The following is a 21889-nucleotide window of genomic DNA, read 5'->3' as shown; positions in this document are numbered from 1 at the left end:
TGTCAACTTGTCATCTACTGTCAAATTGACAGTTTACTATTATCAAACACATAATAGGCATAATAGTGAATTATTTGCCTTTTGTTAAATGCAATACAACTTTACGTTATGTAATCTAGTTAAACTAGTGTTAGAAGTACCTGGTTGTATAACTACTGAACTTGGGAATTAAGTAAATTCGCACCTAAATGAGATTTTTGGACCCAAAATGAATTAAGTAAGTGGAATCAAAGTTTATTTATGAATTATGTTGTTCCCTTTTTATTTACTATGTGATAATTAATAATCGTAATTTATAAAAATATAAGGAACTAAAGAAGCTATAGCGTTTTTATATGTATGATATAACCTTATAATAAAATTATAGGTGATGTGTGAAATCCCCAATGTGATTGTTGCAGGTGTAACTGTGAAATAAAAAATACAAAAATAGGGAGAATTAATATTTCAAAATTGTATAACTACCTAACATCTTCGTAAAAGTGTTCTTTAAAATAAAAAATAAATTAAAACCAGGAAACATATATTGAAGTTGGTGTAAAAAAACTTGAATAATCATTTTTTTTAAGAAAAATTGATTCCCAAGTGTGTATACATATAACTGAATCAACCAAAAAATATTAACAGCACTCCTGAGTTCAGAGAATATAAAAATAGAACTTTTTATTTGTATACGAAATAAGTGGAAGCTTTCCAGCCAGATACAATATTTAGTCCAAGTTATATTCTATAGATACAAACTTGTTGGCACGAATTGTTCGGTTTTCATTTGAAAATCTATTGTTCAAGCTGATAAAATAACATGGTTTGGCTAACAGTACTCAAGTGATTTAAAAATATTAATATTGTAACAAGTCTCTAACCATTTTAGCATTTGATATTTGATCATGAAAAAACTAAAATACGTCATCGAATTATTATTATTAATTAGTTTTATTATTCAGAGTATTCAGATGAACAGAGCGTCAGCAAGACTAGCTTTTCTTCCTAGGGCTCTACAGTCATCTGATTTTGCGAATGGACATTTTGTCAATCTTGAATCGTCGAATTTTCATGTTCAGTACACCCGTTTAACCGATCCATTTTGTTGTGACTCGATAACTCTGGAACTCTCAACTTACTTCTGCTGTACGAATTGCGAGCACGAAGTCTTTTGCATATTGTTTCCACTGAGACACTAACACCGATAGCTTGCAAAAGTTGTCTTTGGAGCTTTGGATGCGAAACAGTCTGGTTTCTTTTAACGATTTGGCATAAAAAACGGTCTTGCTGCTCTGATGTTACCCTTTGACGACTTTGTTTTGGCCTGTTCTTGAGTGTACCCAATTCCAAGTCCTTGCACAGATTTTTGAAACAGCACCCTGTGTAACGCCCACTGTAAGTGCTGCTTGTCTTTGCGGCATGCCCTGCTCAATTAGAGCAATAGTTTTCCCTCTCTGCACATCTGATAATCCCACATAAGGCATAGTAATACTCAATTTTACAAGTTATTAGTTTAAATTAAATTTTACAACTAAATCCAAGTTTTGTGACTGATTAATATATTTACTACCAAATATCGTCTTTTTCAGTATAACACTTATATTTTGCTAGAACCTATTATTAATATGAGTTACAGGGTGATTCCATATAAATTTGGTTGTGTGTAGTTTTATCTTAACGCGTCAGAGTTTTTTGTACCTACCCAAACTTTTTATTTTATAACCACAATGATTCATTGGAATAAACTGGAATAAAATAGTTAAGAGTAATTTTTCAAAGATTTGGGAATATCAAAAAATTATGTTTTTAATAAAAGTATTAAATAAAATTGGTTAAAGTTATGTTTTACCATGTCATGAGTAGTGGCTCTGATCTCTCTTCTCCTCTCCTCTCCAAATTATTTCAATTTATTTTGAAAAATCAACACAAAAATTTAAGTTTTTTGTTAAAATTGAGATAATTTCGTCTTAAATGATAAAATCAAAAAATTGGATCAAATCAATGATAGAACAGATTTTAAAAAATACAGTTGAAGTTGAAAATTAAAGGTATTTTATCGAAACAGTTAAACAAACTTACAGAAACAAAATTTATTTACATTTTTATCAAATGAAACAAACAGGGTTTTCCCAAATTTGATTTCTGCAGAAAATGAAATGAATCAAAATAATACAGGATGTCCCAGCGAATTGGTAAAGTCCATTAGTGATCTTGTACATAAGGCAAATAAGGCCCGGTGCTTAAAAAGGCCCACCGTTAATTTCTCGTCTAAATTGTGAAGAAAATTAAAACCATCTAGCTATGTCCATCTATGTTAAAATTGAATACTTCTAGTTACATATTAATACATGTTTTGAAGTTTCTTTACTTTTTTTGTATTTTTATGTTGTTTTTTGTTTGTTTATTTAAGATTTTTTCCTTAACTTACTGTTAATACGATTAATGAAAAATCTTACCTCAAATTTTAAATATGGGCCTTATCTAATGTCAATGGTGGGCTAGGAGATTCCAAAAAAGCCCCTCTGTAATATTTTATATTTATGTTAAAAACATGTAAAAAATTAACATAACAGGCATTTTTGTGGTACACATTGTTAAACAAAAGTTCAAATTGCAATGTCGATAATAAATCCAAACCTTTGCATATTTCAAAAAATATATAAAAAATAGTAAAAATTAAGTGGGCCTTATTTGGTTAAGTTACCTTATAGGACATTAATAGATACTAATCGCCCAAAATTTTAGATTAGTATCTATGAATTTTCTATATACATTTTTTAAAAATTTATCATTTATTGGACTTTAAGGGTGTCCGCGATCAACGATTCGAGACGTTAGTATATTGAAAACAAGATTACTCTTTTAATATGCAACAGATTTTCATGTATTATACATCAAAATAAAGGTTTTTTAAATCGAGATTAAAAAAAAATTAATACTTTTAAAAAAGAACAAAAATGTATACTTGAAAACAACATTACTCAGTCGCTGAGACAGCTTGTATAGTCGAAATAATTTGATATTTTTCATACTGAAAGCAATTTACAAATTACTCAAAAATAAGTATTTTAACCAAAAATTAAAAAAATATTGTGTATTGATTCTAGAAGTGAAAGCTTGAAATGTTAAATTTTCTTTGATTTAACGTTGTTTTTGCAACATTATCAGACAAAATCTTTGGTTTTTATTTTAAAATTTTTGGTAATATATATTATAGAAAAATATAGAGCCCAAAGAAGGAAGTAAAAACTAAAAATACAATGAAACATAAAATCAAGTATGTATAGAATAAAAAAATGAAAAAAATCAATTCATATCGATGCTGAAATACGATACATACATCCACGTACATACTAAATAGGTGTGTATTACAAGAACTTCATAAAAATACAAAACTATACTTAGAATGAATACTTCATTGTTTCCATTAGACAAGCCAAAAGTTGGCAGAGTATTATTGTGACTTTATCTAAGTATAGATCAATTTAGATATTTTACTCTATTGAATGCATTTTGTTATCTTACGAAGAAATTTCATATTCAACCGAGCCATCAAATTTTGAATGTTTATTAGTTTGAAATGTGATGAAACGCATATATTTAATTATGAATGAGACTTTGATCTGCCCAACTCATCAAAGATGAGTTGACAACAGGCTTTCACAAATCCTGTTCAGTGATGTTGTGTTGTATTATAAAACCTTCACTACGAACATTATTTTGCAAACAATGTTTATTATGAACGCAGTTTAGGCTCTAATTTACAATAATGTCCAAAATAAAAAACTTATGTTTTTTTGAAAATGCGACCAAAACATAATTTTGGTTTATTTCACCCAACGGGGTACGGGTCCAATGCTAACTTTGATTAGATCCAATATCGGTTATTGGTGAAAAGCAAAAGGGCGTCGCGGCGCCAGTGCGCAGTGGGATTGCTGGAGTTACCTTTGACATTTAACCAGCTCGAGCTGGGCGAAGCGGGTTTTTCTTTTTACTTCCTACTATTTCCATTATGTTCAGATAGATACAATGTTTCGGTTCACATCTTTTCCCTGAGAAATTGCGGGCAATTGATTAAAATTTATATTTTATCAGAGACTACCATAATTAAATAATTAAAAATTCAGTTTTTAAACTTGACGTATTTAAAGTCCTTGAACAATTACAATTAACGATTGTACTTTGATGTTTACCCTTTTTAATTATTAGTCACGAATGGGTTCGTACAGCGAAAGAACTTATGAGAAACTTTATGAAAATGAATGAAATGTGTGTACTTTATAGATTTTTATGTCAAATCCGGTGTACAAAAATAAGTCGTTCCATCTGCTGGCGACATTTGTTTCATTGATTTCCAGTCTTACAAGCTAATCTATAGTCGTAAAATTACATGTTGTAGTGTTTACTTTGTAAAAGTCAGAAGCGTCTTCGCGATCATTGTATGATATTCGGTCCGTCGTTTCAGTAGGCTCCAGAGCCAGTGCTCGTCGATCAATAGGGTTTCGTCTCGACGCCTAGATCGGGTACACCCGCAGATTCGCACCTTACTGTAAACGTTATTGCGAACACAGTCAGTGCTCGTTCATCGTACCGGCGGTAAAATGGATTTAAAAACGTATCTTATTATATCATGTGTCGACAAATGAAATCAAAACGAAAGCTGCAATCACAGTGTTGATAACAAGTTGTGTTATTGTTTCTCATTCAAGTGGAGCGTTTTTACAAACATCATTTCGTTTATTACCGGATTTTCATATTAATGGAAAAAGTTAACGCCGGATAATAAATCAAGTGCAACTCTTCGGAAAATCGGGGCTTTTCATAAACATTACACGTAGGTACACACCTATTTTTAGTCACGAGCTTCAGCTGAGATTTATTATATTTTAGAAAAAATATTTTATTTTTATTGGAACAAAGGCTATGTAAGTGAAACTGTATCATGGGTATGTCGAATTTATCGTTAACTCCTTACAAGAAACGGAAACTATTATATGTGTTAAAAATTAAAAAGTTTTAAAATATTTCTTTGTTCAAAATGTTGCAGTTTACAGGAAAACGAAACGAATTCGAGTCTCATTGATTAAATTTTCACAGCGTTCTTGTATTTTTATTTATTTCTTGGTACTTGCTGCTCAAAACTCGAAAATTAAATTTTATTCCGGACACTATTTATTTCCAGTTCAGAGTCTCTGGAAAATATAATTTGATTTGTAACTACCGGCAAAATGTACTGCGGTTACATTTTTTCATTTGATTTGAAGACATCTTGCACTGTTTTAATTTTTGGGTGAAATCTTACATTTTTTCGCTTGTGTTGTAACATATTTTCGTGGCATTGTTTTTATTTATTTTTTTACAACTTTTATATAATTTTATTAATTTTAGATTCATGTTTGCTTTTCCACTACATTATAATGTAGTGATTTGAATGTTTGTTGTAGTTAAATGGAATAATTTTGTTTTGTAAACATCAGAAACACGTAATTTTAGAAAATTAAATTAACTGTATTGTTTCTCTTTGTAATCATTTGCTATTGCAAACAGTCTATTCTGGGACCAATTTGATGAATTTACTACATTCTGTTATCGTACCATTTGTTCTTTTTGGAAAATCCAACAAAATAATTGAATAGTATGAAAAGAATAAATTTTTATCTTCTCTTGTTGCTGAAAAATTGTCGTTTTAAGCCTCAAAAATTTCCAAAATTTGTTTTTTCCGTATGTGATTAATTATATTTACTACCTAAAATTACTGCTTTGATCTTAGGATGTGACATTTAAGGTCAAAGCTATTATTCGACACGTGTTGTTCGTGATAAAGCAGAAGTTTTATATGCATGCACGAAGATTGGTTGGGGGTGTTGGGACTACGTACATTGTAAAACTTTTACACTCAATGTTGAGTGCTTTTATCAACAAATTTCAGTAGATAAAGTAGTCTTTTATCGTCTAGTGAAATAAAGTAATTTTTATCTACTGTTTATATTCAAGAAATTCTGGTATGTAGGTGAGTACAAAATCAAACGAAATATTATACACGACGATAAAGATTGTTTATCTACTCGTGAAAAACGTCCACTCGTGACTTTGTCACTCGTAAACTTAAACTTTTCACTCGTAGGTAAACAATTTCTTTATCGTCTTGCGTGGTTTAAGTTTATTATGCATAGTTTATTTTGAGTTAATATTGAACAGAACTTTTAGAAGAAAACTGAAATAAATTATGTTCCGTGTTGAACCATAAAGTAAACTGTGTTTTGCAAAATAAACGATTCTGTTTAAATTTACGCCCAATAAGAAATCATGTATTTAAATGAAAAAAAACCTAAATTATTCGAACTATCGGTGGTCAAAGAAATTTCAAACTATGAAAAGATGGAAAAAAATCTAGCACTTCGAAATTAAGGATTAAAAAAAAACTATTTTTAATTTCTGTGTGAAATTCTGCTGATTGTTAATCTGTAAATGGGATTATCAAATTGCACTAATATGACTTCAGAGAATTTTTCATCCATTGCTACGTAAGCACCTCCGACCAAGGATAATCTCCTAACACGTTTTTTCAATCACTGTAATTTAATTCAGATAATTTTGTTAATGCAATTTCCAGTTGAAGTTATAGACCAACAACCCTCTTACTAATTAGGACCGAAGAATAAATTCACTTTACTGTTGATACATTTTACAAATTAACGCATTACAAGTCATGTTTATTTGGCTTACAACACATGCGAAGCTACTCAAGGCTAGATATAAAATATGTTGCATGTTCAAGAAAATTAATGGTTTTTAAAATTTGGCATCACCAAGTGCAATTTTAATTCTTTTCATAAATACATACACTAAAAGCTCCTAAAATAGCAACGTTTAGAACTAAAATAATACAAATTCTAAGTCTTTTTATCGTAATTCTAAACTAAATACCAGAATGAGCTTTTATTCCACTCAAGGTAATAGGATACTATACTTATTTTTTTATTGTATAATTTAATTTTTCATTAAAACCTAAAACGCCCGTATATTTTCTTTCAAAATTCACTTCAAAATAAAAAATAAATTGTAAAACTAGATCCGTTTTTAAATAGAGCTCTTACGCGGGATAAATGTGACATATAAGTCCTCGACATCCTATTGGCCAATGTAAGCTTACTCTAGCTATCAACCAATCACAACAGCCGGGTCTACTGCGTAAGCAAATGCGCACTGGTCGTCTTGATTGACTTTACAGTTGAAAAAAGGTGTTTTAAAACAAGAGTACCGTAAAATGGGGATACTTTGACATAGTTTGAGAGGTTTTGGTAATGTAACTTTTTTATTTGTTGCAATATTTTTTTAAAAAAATTAACATCAGAACAATTTGCTTTAACAAACTTAAAATTTTGCCTCAAGGTCATAGTTTTCCAAAAAAAAAAAATAGAAAATTTGGTGTCGATTTGGGCTATTTTGACAGTCCCTTTAATTACTTACGTTGAAACTCAAGGTTAGGCTAGCCTGGGGGGTACTTTGACCCCTTAGAACTAAAAATATGTAATATATGATATAAATAATAAGATATTAAACTCATTAAACATAAAACATAAAATATATATTTTCTTCAAAAAAAATCAAATAAGTCATTTTTTGGTATGTTATGGCTTTTAAAAATTAAATAATCATAATTTCGGTAGGTACTTAAAATGAAATGAAATGAAACAAAATTAGTAGCCCCATAACGTGTCAAAGTATTCGGAAAAGTAATTTCTCTTAATATTCAAACACAATGTTATGCATTGATTACAGTATTGAACCCTGTTTTCAATGTTCAATATGTTCTTAAATATAACGATGAGGTTATCTAAAGTAAATGCAAAAGTCGTGTTAATAAAATAAGTGTGTTATTACAACAACTCTGAAAGTGGAGTTTGTATTAGTTTTAGTTTATTGTTGTAATAACTAAAAAAAATTATACATTGAAAGTCAGTCATTGTTATTCTGGCTCGCATGTCTGAATATTCTTGCATTGTTTGATATTTATTTGATTTACTTTTTTTTTCAGCAAGAATAATGTGGGTAACTTGGGATCCATTCCAAATCGTCTAAAGTGGACGGACGTCCTCGTCAGCCATGCTCATCAAGGAATATCGTATTCCTCTGCCTCTCACGGTGGAGGAATATCGAATTGCTCAGCTCTATATGATTGCTGTAAGTAACCACTAATTGCGTCTTTCTTTCGTTCCACTTTTTGGTTCAAACTGAACTAAAATGTGGAAGTTCTACTTTAAATTGCGAGTGGCAGAAGTGTTTGTTTGTTTCACTTGACACCGCGAATTGTCTGGAAAGGACTTTCAAAGAACCAGAAACAAAAAAAAAACTTATGTGGATTACGATTTAACAAAAGCATGACCTGGATATGCAGCACAAGCTGAAGTATGTTTTTTTTAACAGAAGTGACAAAAATAAAAGACATTGGCAGTTCTGGTTTTTGATTTATTTTGTTATCTTCAGATATTCGTTAATCATATACAGGGTGCTGCATTTTGGATGTCCGAATAGGGAATCTCCGAAACTAAGAGGTTTATCCAAAAACGAGTAATACATTCTGGGGCTCATTTTTTAAGAAAATAATATTGCTTAAAACCGCATCTCGCTATCGTCTTTTGTTTTCGACTTACAGACAAAAGTTGACATTTTGGCGAAATCTAAAAAAAATCATATCTTTGTTATTATACTAGATACGGATTTGAAATAAAGACATAATACAGGCACTTTTTTACGAGAAATTTAATAATGTAGTTAACAATTTTTTTCAGTTGTTTGTTTAGCCATAATAAGATAACTTTTTAAATGGGAATCATAGGCGGCTATGGCACTTTTGAAAAGTTTATTTTTTTCTGATCTAAAAAATATATATTTGTAACAGAATATTTTTTTTATAATTATACTTGAAAAATGAAATACATATTTTGTTTGATAATAGTTGGCCATGGAAAAACTATTTCACTCCAAATGTGTAAATAATAATCAATCAGAGTTTTGTGAACTGTGAAATAGATGAAAAATAGATAAAATTATAAAAATTTAAAAAATACGATACGTTAGAAGTATTGAACAAATATGCATATTTTTAAAAAATCCAAAAATAGGAAAAACAAATGTGTCAACAGTCCACACAATTAGAAAAAACATTTTTTGATAGTCTAATGGACGTAGGATAACGTTCCACATAGACGGAATTTGAGTATTTGAATAGCCATATCGTCATTTTTGTGTCATATATGTAAAATATATTTTATTGAAGAATTAAAGTGGCTTTTTTTACAACACTCTATTTGTCACTAAAAGTTACAATGGTAATGTTAGCTTGTTTAGAAACAAAGAAATGTTATTAGTCGCCAATAAGTTGATTTACGAATTGTTTTGCATTTTTTTTATTACTTAGTGCTTAGAAAACTTTTTCATTAGTGACACTTATTAAATAACGTACTTTAAATCCTTTTAGTTGAAGATGCAACACTTTTCCACAGCCAACTGCGAACAAATTCAAAGATAATTTTTTGCTAAAAATGTATCATAATAATCTGTTACAAATATATATTTTTTAGATAAGAAAAAAACAAGCTTTTTAAAAATGACATAGCCATCTATGATTCCCACTTAAAAAAATATAAGTTTATCTTATTACGGCTAAACAAACAACTGAGAAAAATTGTTAACTACATTATTAAATTCTACGTAAAAAAGTGCCTGCCTAATGTCTTTATTTCAAATCTGTGTCTTCTATAATAACGAAGATATGATTTTTTTTAGATTTCGCTAAAATGTCAATTTTTGTCTATAAGTCAAAAACAAAAGACGATAGCGGGAGACGGTTTTAACCAATATTATTTTCTCAAAAAATGAGCATCAGAATGTATCACTCGTTTTTGGCTAAACCTCTTAGTTTCGGAGATTCTCTATTCGGACATCCAAAATGCAGCACCCCGTACAGTTTTAAAGATTTTTTAATAACAAAACTAATAAATCAACAATTTTTATTTTAATATTTATTAGAAAAAAAGTCGGGAAGAGAGCAGTGGAGCGGGCAGCGGTGTCGAAATTCTAGTCAATGAACCTTACAAAGATGGGCCTGGCGGACAAGGACAATACACCCGTAAGATATATCATGTAGGGAGCCATTTACCAGGCAAGTGACCACTGTTGTAAAAATCCCATCTGAGATTTGCTGCTTTAGGATGGCTGAAAGGCATCCTCCCTAAAACCGCCCTGATGGTCGAAGAAGAGGCCTGGAATGCGTATCCGTACACCAAAACGCGATACACATGTCCCTTTGTCGAAAAGTTCTCCCTTGAGATCGAGACGTATTATTACCAAGATAACGGACATCAGGAAAATGTGTTTAATTTAACTGGCAGTGATCTGAGGAATAGAATCGTCGATGTGATAGATGTAGTGAAGGATCAGTTGTATGGTGCTGACTACGTCAAAAATGAGGATCCGGTTTATTTCAAGTCGGAAAAGTCCGGCAGAGGGCCGTTATCGGAAAATTGGCTGGAGGAGTATTGGAGGGAAGTCCAAGGAAAACAACAACCGTTACCTAATGGAAAATCTCTAATGTGCGCTTATAAATTATGTAGAGTGGAGTTTAGGTATTGGGGGATGCAGACGAAAATTGAGAAATTTATTCACGATATAGGTAAAAAATAGCTTCTTTTGTAATTTTGTTAAGTGATGGGTTTATTTAGCACTTCGGAAAACAATGCTGAGGGCTCATAGACAAGCCTGGGCTTGGCAAGACGAATGGCATGGTTTAACTATGGAGGATATTAGGGAAATAGAAAAACAGACGCAACTTGCATTGAAGAGGAAAATGGGACAGGTTGAGGACGAGGAAATTGGTAAGAAAATCATTATTTTGATTTCTCTATTTACATAACATTTTTTTTCTGATTTTGTTTGTGGCATCGGTATTTATATGTAATCGAATTCAAGTTTAAAAGTGTCCTTGTCATAAATTCTAATAAGTTTAAAAAACAACGTACTTATTTGTACTGAAACAGATAGAAGCTATTTTTGATAATTATTATGAAAGTTTGAGCCCACTCCAAATTAAAAAAAGGGATTTTTTTTAAACATATCGTCTCTGGAGTAAAGAAATTTTATCGGAATAACTGGCCTTCTAAGCCGTTATGTTACTTAAAATGTTGAGTCGTTTTTTACAAATGGTTCATGCCTGCTATTTTTTATTTATGTTTTTATTCGGACATAGTACTTTGATGAATTAACAAAAAAAATATTTTTGTAAAAAACAAGGTAATATTCCGTTTAAAAATGTCAATATTATTTTATTTAAATTTGCCAATTTAATTTATTATTAACCTGATAATAAATTACCAAAGGAAAAACAAGCATTTGTTGTTAGAGTAAATTACATATATTTTTAATTTTTGATATTAACAAAAATAATTCAAAAATATGCAATAGTAAATAATGACATCCTGTGTTTTATAACTCGCGCCGCAGAGAAAACCGCCAAGAAGGATAAGGTACCAGAAACATGGAAAAAATGTTTAAAAAATTCTATCTCTAAAAAATTTTTGGCATTGGACTTTATGTCTATGGATTTTTACCTATGATCTTGCATATTTTTGTTCATAATTATTCGGTAAAAAACTTTGCAAATAAAAGCCACAAATAATGTTTCCTCTACTAATAACCTGCAAAAAAACATGTAAAATTATTTTTTCAACAGAAATAAATAGGGTCAAAGTGCAAAATTTAAACTCCACATACTTTCAAAATTCTTATAGATAGAATTTTTTAATAGTTTTTCCATGTACATACCTGGTATCTTATCTCACTTGACATTTTTCTCTGGATCGCGAGTTTTGAAAGATCCTGCATAATGCAATTTATAGGAATGAATTAGTTTTTTTTTAATTATTCTAGTGGTAAAAAAGAAATTACTGTAGCACAAAAATAAACCTTGTTACTGATTACTAAATTCAAATTTTGTTTTCATAAAATTGAATAAACTTCATGAGTTATGAACGTTTATCCACTCAAGGAATTAATTCACTCGCCACTCTACTCTTGTGTTACATATTTGTTTTTAATCGACTTATATTTTATTCACTTGGTGTAAGTGAAAGTCGGTTAAAAAACAAACATTATCTTAAACATCTTTAGGCTTAAATAAACTGCGCCAGAAAAGTTAAGGAAGTGTGCAAAAATTACAATAATTAATTAAATTAATAAATATTAAAAAATAAATTAATATATAATTAAAAGTGAGACAGACATCTTTTTATTTTTTTGTTTTTGCTGGATCCACAATGTAGTAACAATAAAATTTGTTTGTTGTAAAAGTAATGCGACTTCCTTAACTTTTGTGGAGCAGTTTATTTGTTGGTTCCGGGAAAAGTAAAATACCTATTATGATAGATGTAATAATCTTTAAAAATCTGATGGATTTTTCAGAAACAATAATTTAATAAACATATCAAAATTAGAACATTGCTAATGGTAGTTCAAACAGCCTTTTAAGAACACATAAATCTTGTACACTGACATCCCTAAGACAAATTTACTTTATCATAAAAAGCTTTACAAATCTGTAAATATTTAATGATTGGCATTGTTATTGTTGCAGATCGTCGTTTAATGTTATTAAAAAAAATACAATCATTAGATAAGATAAGAAACTTTGACAAAGACACAATTTATGTAATCGAAATTAATTATTTTACTTATTTATGGTAAAAACCAACTTTTGAGATCTACCAGATTTTCCCAGCCTGTTGAAAAATTCTAAATTTAGCATCAGATTCTAAATATTTATGCTCATTTATATTAAACAGATCATAGAAAAACATACATCAGATACATTTTAATTAACTCATCTTTTGGAATATCTATTTTTACCGGATTAAGTTTTCACATTCGTCATCTAAAATTTTGATTTTTTAGACGAAGATGACAATTTGAATAACAGTACACCTAAAGAAGACCCAGTTAAAACACTAGCTGCAACCCTCGGCAGTATAGAAGTATCAGAAGACAGTCCCCTAATGACTAAAAATTCAAACATTCCTTCAATCCAAACCGCAATTAGTTCCGATGGTGATTTATCACCTGAAGATGAAACAGGATTGAATTGCAAGTATGTAAGAGTGAAAATTGTCAAACTTAAAACTAAATAAACGTACAATAGACGCGACGAGAAATGGCAACGAGGTTTGCATTCCCCAAGCTCGTCATCTATCAAAAGTTTCGATTTGCAAGTGGCAAACTGGCGGATAGAGAGTCTGGGACGCGACTCGGAATCCGGCTCGGATGAAGAGTTCTTCGACTGTGAAGATTCATCCTCGCTGGCAAAGTGGAGCTCTTTGGATTTGTTAACTGAAGAAGACGCTGACACTACCTCACCGACGGTCGTGATTGACAAAAACGGTAAACTAACTACTGTTAAATCGTTTTGCTAAGACCTACTAAAAATTTTATCACACATTATAAGGGATTAACCAAACAATGGCTTGAATTTGTAATTCTCCATAAATGGCACGTTCCTTTGCAAGTGTTGCTGCACCCAACACAACACAACAGGGCCGTATTTAAACCAAAGTAAAGGGACTGTTTTAACCAGCTATAATATTTATTGATACTTACTCTTTTGCTGGTGACACCGGTATAATTGTACTTTACCTTCTTCATCTGATGCGGAACTAATCATTACAATGTCCTCATTTTCTTCCACCAATTCTGATGATTCGATGTTGTCAAAATCGACCGGACGCCACATAGCCATTTCAAATATTTCAACAAATTAAGAGTGTTTGTTTTTCCTAAAATTCCCAGAAAATTACCTGCCCCATTTTAATAATAACTTGTCATTAACAACCTGGCCTTTTCAAATTTCTTAAAATATTTACTTGACTTCAATAACAATTACATCAAATAACAACAATATATTAAGATATTTTAAGTAAGCTGCAACTTGCGTTCATTAAAAAAACTCATGCAAAAGAAGAATGTATTTTTTTAGATCCAGTGATTAGATTACAGAATTTGGAAAGCAACTCGTCTCTTCCCTTTCAGACAAGAAAAAAGTAAATAAACCGACCCTGGTAAAAACTGACCTGTTTCCTTGGTTTCTTGGCCTGATTTATGATATGTTTACCCTCTGGTTTACTCTCAACAATACCGCATTTAACTTAAAAGTAATAAAATTTTTAGTAGGTCTTAGCAAAACGATTTAAGAGTATAACAGGACCATCCACTATGATTCAACATTTCTTGTCTTAGACGACAGCATATTCTCGCCAACATTCCTGCAACGCGTGGCAAGTGAACGCAGCAATCGGAAGATGATGCAAAGAGGCAAAGTGAATTCTCTCGATGCGTCATGTCCGGAGTCTCCGACTGCGTCTCCCGCACATCTTCCATGCAATACCACAGTATTATTGTTAGTGCTTCACGCTGGAAGTGTCCTAGACGCGAATATCGACATGGCTGCGAAGAAATCCGATGTTACCACCTTGCGTGGGGCCTTCGAATCGGTTATGCGACAGCATTATCCATCGATGCTGGGGCATGTTGCGATTCGATTGGTCTCGTGTCCTTCTATCTGCACTGAAGGCCTTGCAATTCTTTCTAGTCTTAGTCCGTATAGTTTCGATGTTTCGCCTTCGTGCATAGATGTACCTCAAATTACACACGACTCCATTCCGATTGGGGCTATTCCAATTTTGGCCACTTCGACTTCTGACTACCAAGAAGCTGTTTCACGGACAATCAATGCCGCAAATGCCACTTATCAAGGTAATGATAGTGATGCTGAAATCAAGTTGGTAATGTGTTTTTTGCAGAGTTCTTAAAGTCAGATGAGGGCCAGGGTTTTGCCGGACAAGTGTGCATTGTTGCCGATTCTATCGGTTCAATATTAGCCTATGACGCGTTATGTAGGTCGACTAAATACCAGTCGAGGCATGGTAGTGAGAACAGTATTTTAGACAATGATAATTACCACAAAGGCAAGTCTAAATTTTGGTGTTTCAACATGTAATGATTGCTTTTTAGACGAGGTGCAAATCAACGAAACTGGATATTTGACGGCACCTTCTCCTCGCAGAAGATCTTCATCGACAAGCGATCAATCCAATCAGATGAAATTCGAGTTTGACACAACCGATGTCTTCATGTTTGGTAGTCCTCTAGCGTTAGTTTTAGCGTATAGAAAAATTGCAGCAACCGATGATAAATCTAGTATGTGTTTGTTCTTTAGGATTCTTGATAATAATTTTGATGATTTTAGGTACCATAACCCGTCCAAATTGTGTGCAAGTTTACAATTTGTTCCATCCCACTGATCCAGTAGCTGCACGTCTGGAACCACTTTTGTCGGCACGATTTTCAATACTGCCGCCGGTGAATGTCGCTCGATATGCGAAGTATCCCTTGGGAAATGGGCAACCCTATCATTTACGTAAGTGTTGAGATTGAGTGCTTGTTTTTACTTAGGTGATGTTTGCAAACTAGACTTTGGTTACTTTCACTAATGATGCTCTCTTCTAACCCTTTTAGTCGAAATTCTTCAAACTAATCCTCAGATGTTTAATGATTCTTCACAACATAGACGATTATCTGAGGTTTCTATACAAAGTACAGTTTCTGGATTAATTGATAATATACCTCTTCAAGCTATTAATGCTTGTAAGTATTAGAAAAACTGTCTGTGTAGTTCTTTCCCGCAGTGTCTGTTAGAACTAAACTCTCTTCAAATTTATTTAATGTAGTGTCAGTGTATTTCAAATTATTTTATACAGGGTGCGCCAGAACTCGCGCCCCAGAGAAAAATGCCATATAAGGTAAAATACCAGCAACATGGAAAAAATGTTAAAAAAAATATCTATAAAAATTTCGAAGTTATGAGGGTTTAAAGTTTGCACTTTGACTCTATTTATTTCTGTTGGGAAAATAATTTTACAAGTTTTTTTGCTATAGGCTGTAAAAAGAGGAAACAAGGAAGCTGTGTCCTAAATTGTAGCTCTGTTCAATGTTATTTGTGGCTTTCATTGGCAAAATTTTTGTACCTTTACTAAATAATTGTAAAAAAACATATACAAGATCATCAGTATCATTAAATAGACATAAAAAATGTCATATGTGAAAAAAAAGGTCACAATTTTTGACAGATAGAAACATCTTTTTCATGTTCCTGGTATCTTACCTTACTTGAAAATTTTCCCTGGGGCGCGAGTTCTGGCACACCCGTATACAGAGTTTGAAATAATATGCAAAACTTTACAATGGCATACACAACGAAAAAACGGTACGAGTTACGAAAAAGTTTATCATGATTTTTTGTTCTGTATGTCACGATATAACACCTTGTAAAATTTTGCCTAAGCTCTTCGTAAAATAATAATTAAGTGTAAACTACAATATTCATAGGCCATTATCTAGAAGTACTTTTTTTAACCGTTAGTAGAACACGTAGACAGAGGTAAAACTGTAGTTCCACAACTGTTTTCTGTGGCTTGAAAATGTGGGAACTTTAACACTTAACCTATGATGTAAACAAAAACAAACAAATGATGACATTATTTTCAAACTGGTTTTATCGTTGTTTTAAGTTATTAAAATCTTAAATACTTGTTTTTAAACTTTTTTTTTGCGAATTACTGCAGCTTTTAATGCTAAAAATTGAACAGTAGCATTCCTTAGTAAGTGTGCAATAAAAAATTGCTTTTTTGTTTTCATTTTTTTTTCTTCTTCTTTTACCCCATACAAACGTGCCCATAACAAAATTTTATTAAAAGTGTCAACAAAGGATAAGTTTAGCTTACTTACATTATTGTTGACCAAACACTTGGAAAAGCATAAAAGCTTTCGTCATTTGAAGAACGTTCTTAAGGAAAGTTTGTAGTACAACAATAATTTTTCTACTAATATTTAAGAATATGAGTACTAATTGTGTTATAAAATTACCAGTAGTTATAAAACAAAAACTCCTGGGATCATGTTTAAATTACTGCAGTTCATAAAAATATCTCCTCGATGATTTGTGGGCGAAGTATCATTTTTTAAGTGCTAAAAGCAAACATTCAAACTTGTTTCAATTACTCTTAAGTAACTACAAAACAGCAATCCATTTACAATTGGAACTCTTCCAGAATATCAATAAAGCCTAATGCTGTGCTGCTATTTATGTTTCAACACTTCTTCATGATCCAAAGCTTATTCACATTTCTGTTTTATAGTGCAACAAAAATGGTGGGGTGGAAAACGAATGGATTACGCGTTATATTGCCCGGAAGGCTTGTCAAACTTTCCCACCAACGCACTACCACACTTATTCCATGCAAGTTACTGGGAAAGTTGCGACGTGATTGCTTTTATTTTACGCCAAGTTGGCGGTATTGAAGCTGCACCACTGTCAGGTGTTGAGGACAGAGAATTATGTTTCAAACCAGGACAACCTCGAGAGAAATGGATAAAAAAACGAACGTCGGTAAAAGTGAAAGTAAATTAATGTTTCAACAAAAGCTCGAAATGAGTGTTTCCCACTTTTTTTTTCTAGAATGTCACAGCGAATCATCGGGCAAACGATATAATCGTGCGAGAAGGGGCCCCTCAGGTGTTATCAGCAAGGTTTATGTACGGGCCACTCGATATGGTTGCGTTGACCGGCGAAAAAGTCGACATTCATGTAATGAAGGATGTGGCGATAGGAGAATGGGTTCAGATAGCTACAGAAGTGACGGATAAAACCGGAAGAATTACTCATACAATTCCGGAAGAAAAAACATTGGGTTACGGATTATATCCTATAAAGGTGATGGTAAAAGGCGAAATGAAAAAAGAGAGAAATGAATTCATTACAGATGGTGGTGAGGGGTGATCACACTTCCGTCGACTTTTTTATGGCTGTAGTTCCTCCAAAAACCGAATGTGTGGTATTTAGTATTGATGGCTCTTTTACTGCCAGTATGTCGGTGACAGGAAGAGATCCGAAAGTTAGGGCGGGGGCCGTCGATGTCGTTAGGTAAGCTTCTAGAAAGTGTAAAAACGCCCAGTTTAACAATTTATTAGTAAAAATTAAAAACATGTACCACAATTTGTAAATAAACAAATAGTCGTTCAGTTGGCAGAGTGTTTCAAAATATTGAACAAATATTGAAGGCACTCGCTCTTCATAGATCATGCTTAAAAACTGCTTAAACTGTTTCTCCACACTTGAAATTATTTAAAAATAATATTTTTAAAATGTAGACTAAACAAGACTTTATGACTCCAAAAAACAGTTTTAGTTTTGTATTATTATCTTTTTGAATATGAACACAATTTTACATAAACAGGACACCAAACTATTTCTTCAATTAAATCTTAGATTACAGTAGCCTGTGATTCTAAAATTAAAATACAGGATGTTCCGTTTTTATTGTTACAAATTTAAACAGGTGATAGAATATTCAATTCTAAGACAAAAGTTTCCTATAAACATGTATCGAAAAATGCTACACCTTCTGGAAGAGGGCTAATGCGAGTTGCTAATATTTCAGAAACCATTTAAGATAAAATTACAAAATTTGGTACAAATAATAACCTTTATACACCTAAACGAATTCAAACATCAAATGTCGAAATTTTTAATCAGGGGCGTACGAAACTGAGTTTAAGGTAAAAAATACCCTATTTATTTTGGCTTTAGTTTCTCGGTACTTTCAGCAACAAAATCTTAAATTCCATAGTTTATCACAGAAAAGTCTCTCTTGTGTCGATACGACTTATTGTTTTTGAATAAAATTAATTTAAAATTTATGTTACACACCAATACAACATTCAAATAAATCAGAATTTACAGAATAATAAAAGCAAGAAATTCATATTTTTTAATCAACCTCAACTAATTAACATTACATTACAGTAACAATAATAACATTAATTAAATGAATTTGCCTAAATCTAAAGGAGTTGTTCAAAGTGACCACCATTTTGGTCAATACATAACTAAAGAAACTAAAGCCAAAATAGATAGGGTATTTTTTACCCTAAACCCCACCAGTTTCGGACGCCCCTGATTAAAAATTTCAACATTTGATGTTTGAATTCGTTTATGTGTATAAAGGTTATCATCTGTACCAAATTTTGTAATTTTATCCACGATGGTTTCTGAAATATTAGCAAAAACCTATTAGCCCCCTTTCAGGGGGTGTAGCTCCCTTACCAAGCATTTTTCGATACATGTTTATAGGAAACTTTTGTCTTAGAATTGAATATCCTGTCACCTGTTTAAATTTGTAACAATAAAAACGGAACATCCTGTATAATAAAGGCAGAAGGTCTACATACTTCATTTTAATTTTAGAAACACACACTTTGATAGCAAATTGAGCGACTTTTTTTTATCTTGTAGACACTGGCAAGAACTTGGTTACCTCATCGTTTACATAACAGGACGACCTGACATGCAACACCGAAGAGTTGTGTCATGGTTATCTCAACATAATTTTCCTCATGGTCTCGTGTCGTTTGCTGATGGTCTTTCAACTGATCCTCTAGGACATAAGGCTGCTTATCTTAATAACTTAATCCAAGTAATTCTTCCTAGACTTTCATTATGAGTACTTATTTTTAATTTTTAGAATCATGGTGTAATTATCCATTGTGCATACGGTAGTAGTAAAGACATAAGTGTATATACCTCAGTCGGACTGAAACCCAAACAAATTTTCATTGTCGGTAAAGCATCAAAGAAACAACATGCTCAAGCAACAATCCTAGTAGATGGCTATGCCGCCCATCTTACCATCTTGATGGCCCACGGAGGCTCGCGGCCAGCTCAAGGCAATGCCCGGATGGTTTTACCACGGGGCTATTTCGGTCTGCCAGGTCAAAGTTTTAATCGAAGGAGAAGGTAATCTTAACATTTCGAAAACTCTGATGCTTGATTTACTCAACTGGTTTACTTTTTTATATAATCGAATGGTAGGGTAGTTTAATATGCATGTGGTGGTGTCACTGTTTCAGCCACGACACGAGCATCTCATCTCCTGCGCGCAACAGTGGCTTTCTGAAGCGCAAAGTTTACATTAGTCATGTCTAACATTGACGATAGTTACTTAGGATATGGTAATTATTTCAACAACCTTGCACTCACCAGTAGATATTTTCGCACCACATATTTGTCAATTTGCAGAGATTTGTGGTATTAACAGTAATTAAAGAATTATCTATAAATAATAATCAATTAATAAAAAATATAAACCAAAAGAAGTGGAATGTGCATTTCTTAATTTACACTTAAAATAAAAAGTTAAATAAAAGATTAACGTAACGAATTTAACTGAAACTTACCGTTACATCCAGGACTTCACACAATAACTTCTTTCACAGCGAATTACTGAAACTGAAGTAGTGAGAAGTATATATTTTGCGGATTGTAATTACTTTTTTCTTATTTTGTGAAGTCCAAGGTTTCATCCCATACACAACAACTAAACATTGCTTTAAAATCATATAAAAATTTGAGAAAACATGAAAGCAGTGCTTGGTTGTTACTTACTTGTAACATTTGTCTGCTTACAGTTGATTAATGTCTTCCAGTGTATGTTAGTATTAAGTGACTAAAAGTTAATGAGAGTAAACTATTTGACTTAAAAAAATATTTTCGCTTTAGGGTATTAGATTAGTAGCATCATTAAAATATGTGGTGGTCGATTATTAATTGTTTGCGATATTTTTTGTCATATTTGCTATTTTTGTGCATTTTGAGGTGAGTGTCAGAGACAGACTAATACTATCGTTGCAAATTGTATTCAAAGAATCCAAAAAGAAACATTTTGTTTGTTTGTTTCGTCAGGGTATAAATAAGATAAACTTCTTGTCCTTTGCAAAGCTTCTCAGCACGTTTACTCCTTTTATGCTATTATGGAATGGCGAGAATTGTTTTCTATACGAAAAATCTTCTGCTTAATGTTTTTCTTTTGTTTTTTTAATGTTTAGTTTTTTTCTTTTTTGCTTATTTTTAGTTCATGACCACTCCTGCTTTTGGCGAGATAGAGAAGGTAAAAAATTATTAAAACGCAAGAATTTAAACTACGACTTAAAATCATCAAAAAATTGAAATATGTTTTGAGTGGAATTTTGTTATAACAAGTGTTTTACTCTACAGCCGTTCCGCAAAAAGAGCCACATCTTATCCGATCGCCACCGAGGTTGTTACTCCACTGGAAAGATCACTAAGTTCTCGACGGTATCAATTGCCAAAACCTACGCTTTCAACTATTGGAAATCATAGTTCCGGATAAAGTAGCTCCCAGCGAGCTTGAAAATATATATAGTATTATAAAAAACACTTAGATCTTGCCATTGTTTATATTTTTCTACCTTTAACACAGAAAAAAATATACTATGATTGAAAAGTGTTGTTGTCGGCTGTTACATTGGAACAAAAGTATTTTTTGTAACATTGCGTTTCTGCTATTGTTACATACAATGAACAAGTAAAAGGAATAAATAGATTATTAATGTTGGCAATTTTTCCTTTATGTACTTACATATCTTTTTATGTAATTTTCTTTACGTAATTACACAAATGTGATTATATACTGTTCCAGAAAGCGTAATATGTACTTAAAACTAAGGAATAATTAGATAATTTAAATAAGATATATCTAAAGATGCTTGTTCATTGTTATAAATGTGTTGTGTAAATAACCATTACTGTAAAATATAGATAGAAAAATAATAAAAAGTATATTTTGAAAGAGTAACAAATATTTTTATTTATAACACGTTGTAAAAGAGATATTCTTATTTTTCAAGTTTGTAGTCATGTAGATATGTTTTATTTGACTTAGATGAAAAGTTGGTTTATTCCATACTGATGTTACGCTTTCCAAGATTATTGTAATTTACAACTGTT

The 21889-nt window shown here is 31.7% G+C and overlaps 1 protein-coding gene across 1 annotated transcript; it reads left to right on the top strand.

The window, feature by feature from the left end:
* Positions 1–6: 6 nt before the first annotated feature.
* On the top strand, positions 7–21731 carry LOC123015240 (protein retinal degeneration B). The gene is given in 18 exon segments (XM_044414860.1): positions 7–217; positions 8021–8166; positions 10015–10147; positions 10196–10657; positions 10707–10859; positions 12931–13123; positions 13175–13413; positions 14266–14781; positions 14829–15000; positions 15002–15225; positions 15275–15445; positions 15544–15672; positions 17223–17485; positions 17543–17797; positions 17847–18007; positions 19379–19559; positions 19608–19879; positions 21137–21731. Coding segments are annotated over 17 exon segments (3738 nt in total). The 5' UTR covers positions 7–217; positions 8021–8088; the 3' UTR covers positions 21273–21731.
* Positions 21732–21889: the final 158 nt, after the last annotated feature.

Source organism: Tribolium madens, unplaced genomic scaffold (assembly GCF_015345945.1).
Source record: "Tribolium madens isolate multiple individuals breed KSU strain unplaced genomic scaffold, Tmad_KSU_1.1 Scaffold_97;HRSCAF=244;Tcas5.2_LG3a, whole genome shotgun sequence".
In the NCBI taxonomy this organism is placed as follows: domain Eukaryota; kingdom Metazoa; phylum Arthropoda; class Insecta; order Coleoptera; family Tenebrionidae; genus Tribolium; species Tribolium madens.
Note: the sequence above shows the minus strand (reverse complement) of the source record. Positions and strands in the feature narration are given on the sequence as shown.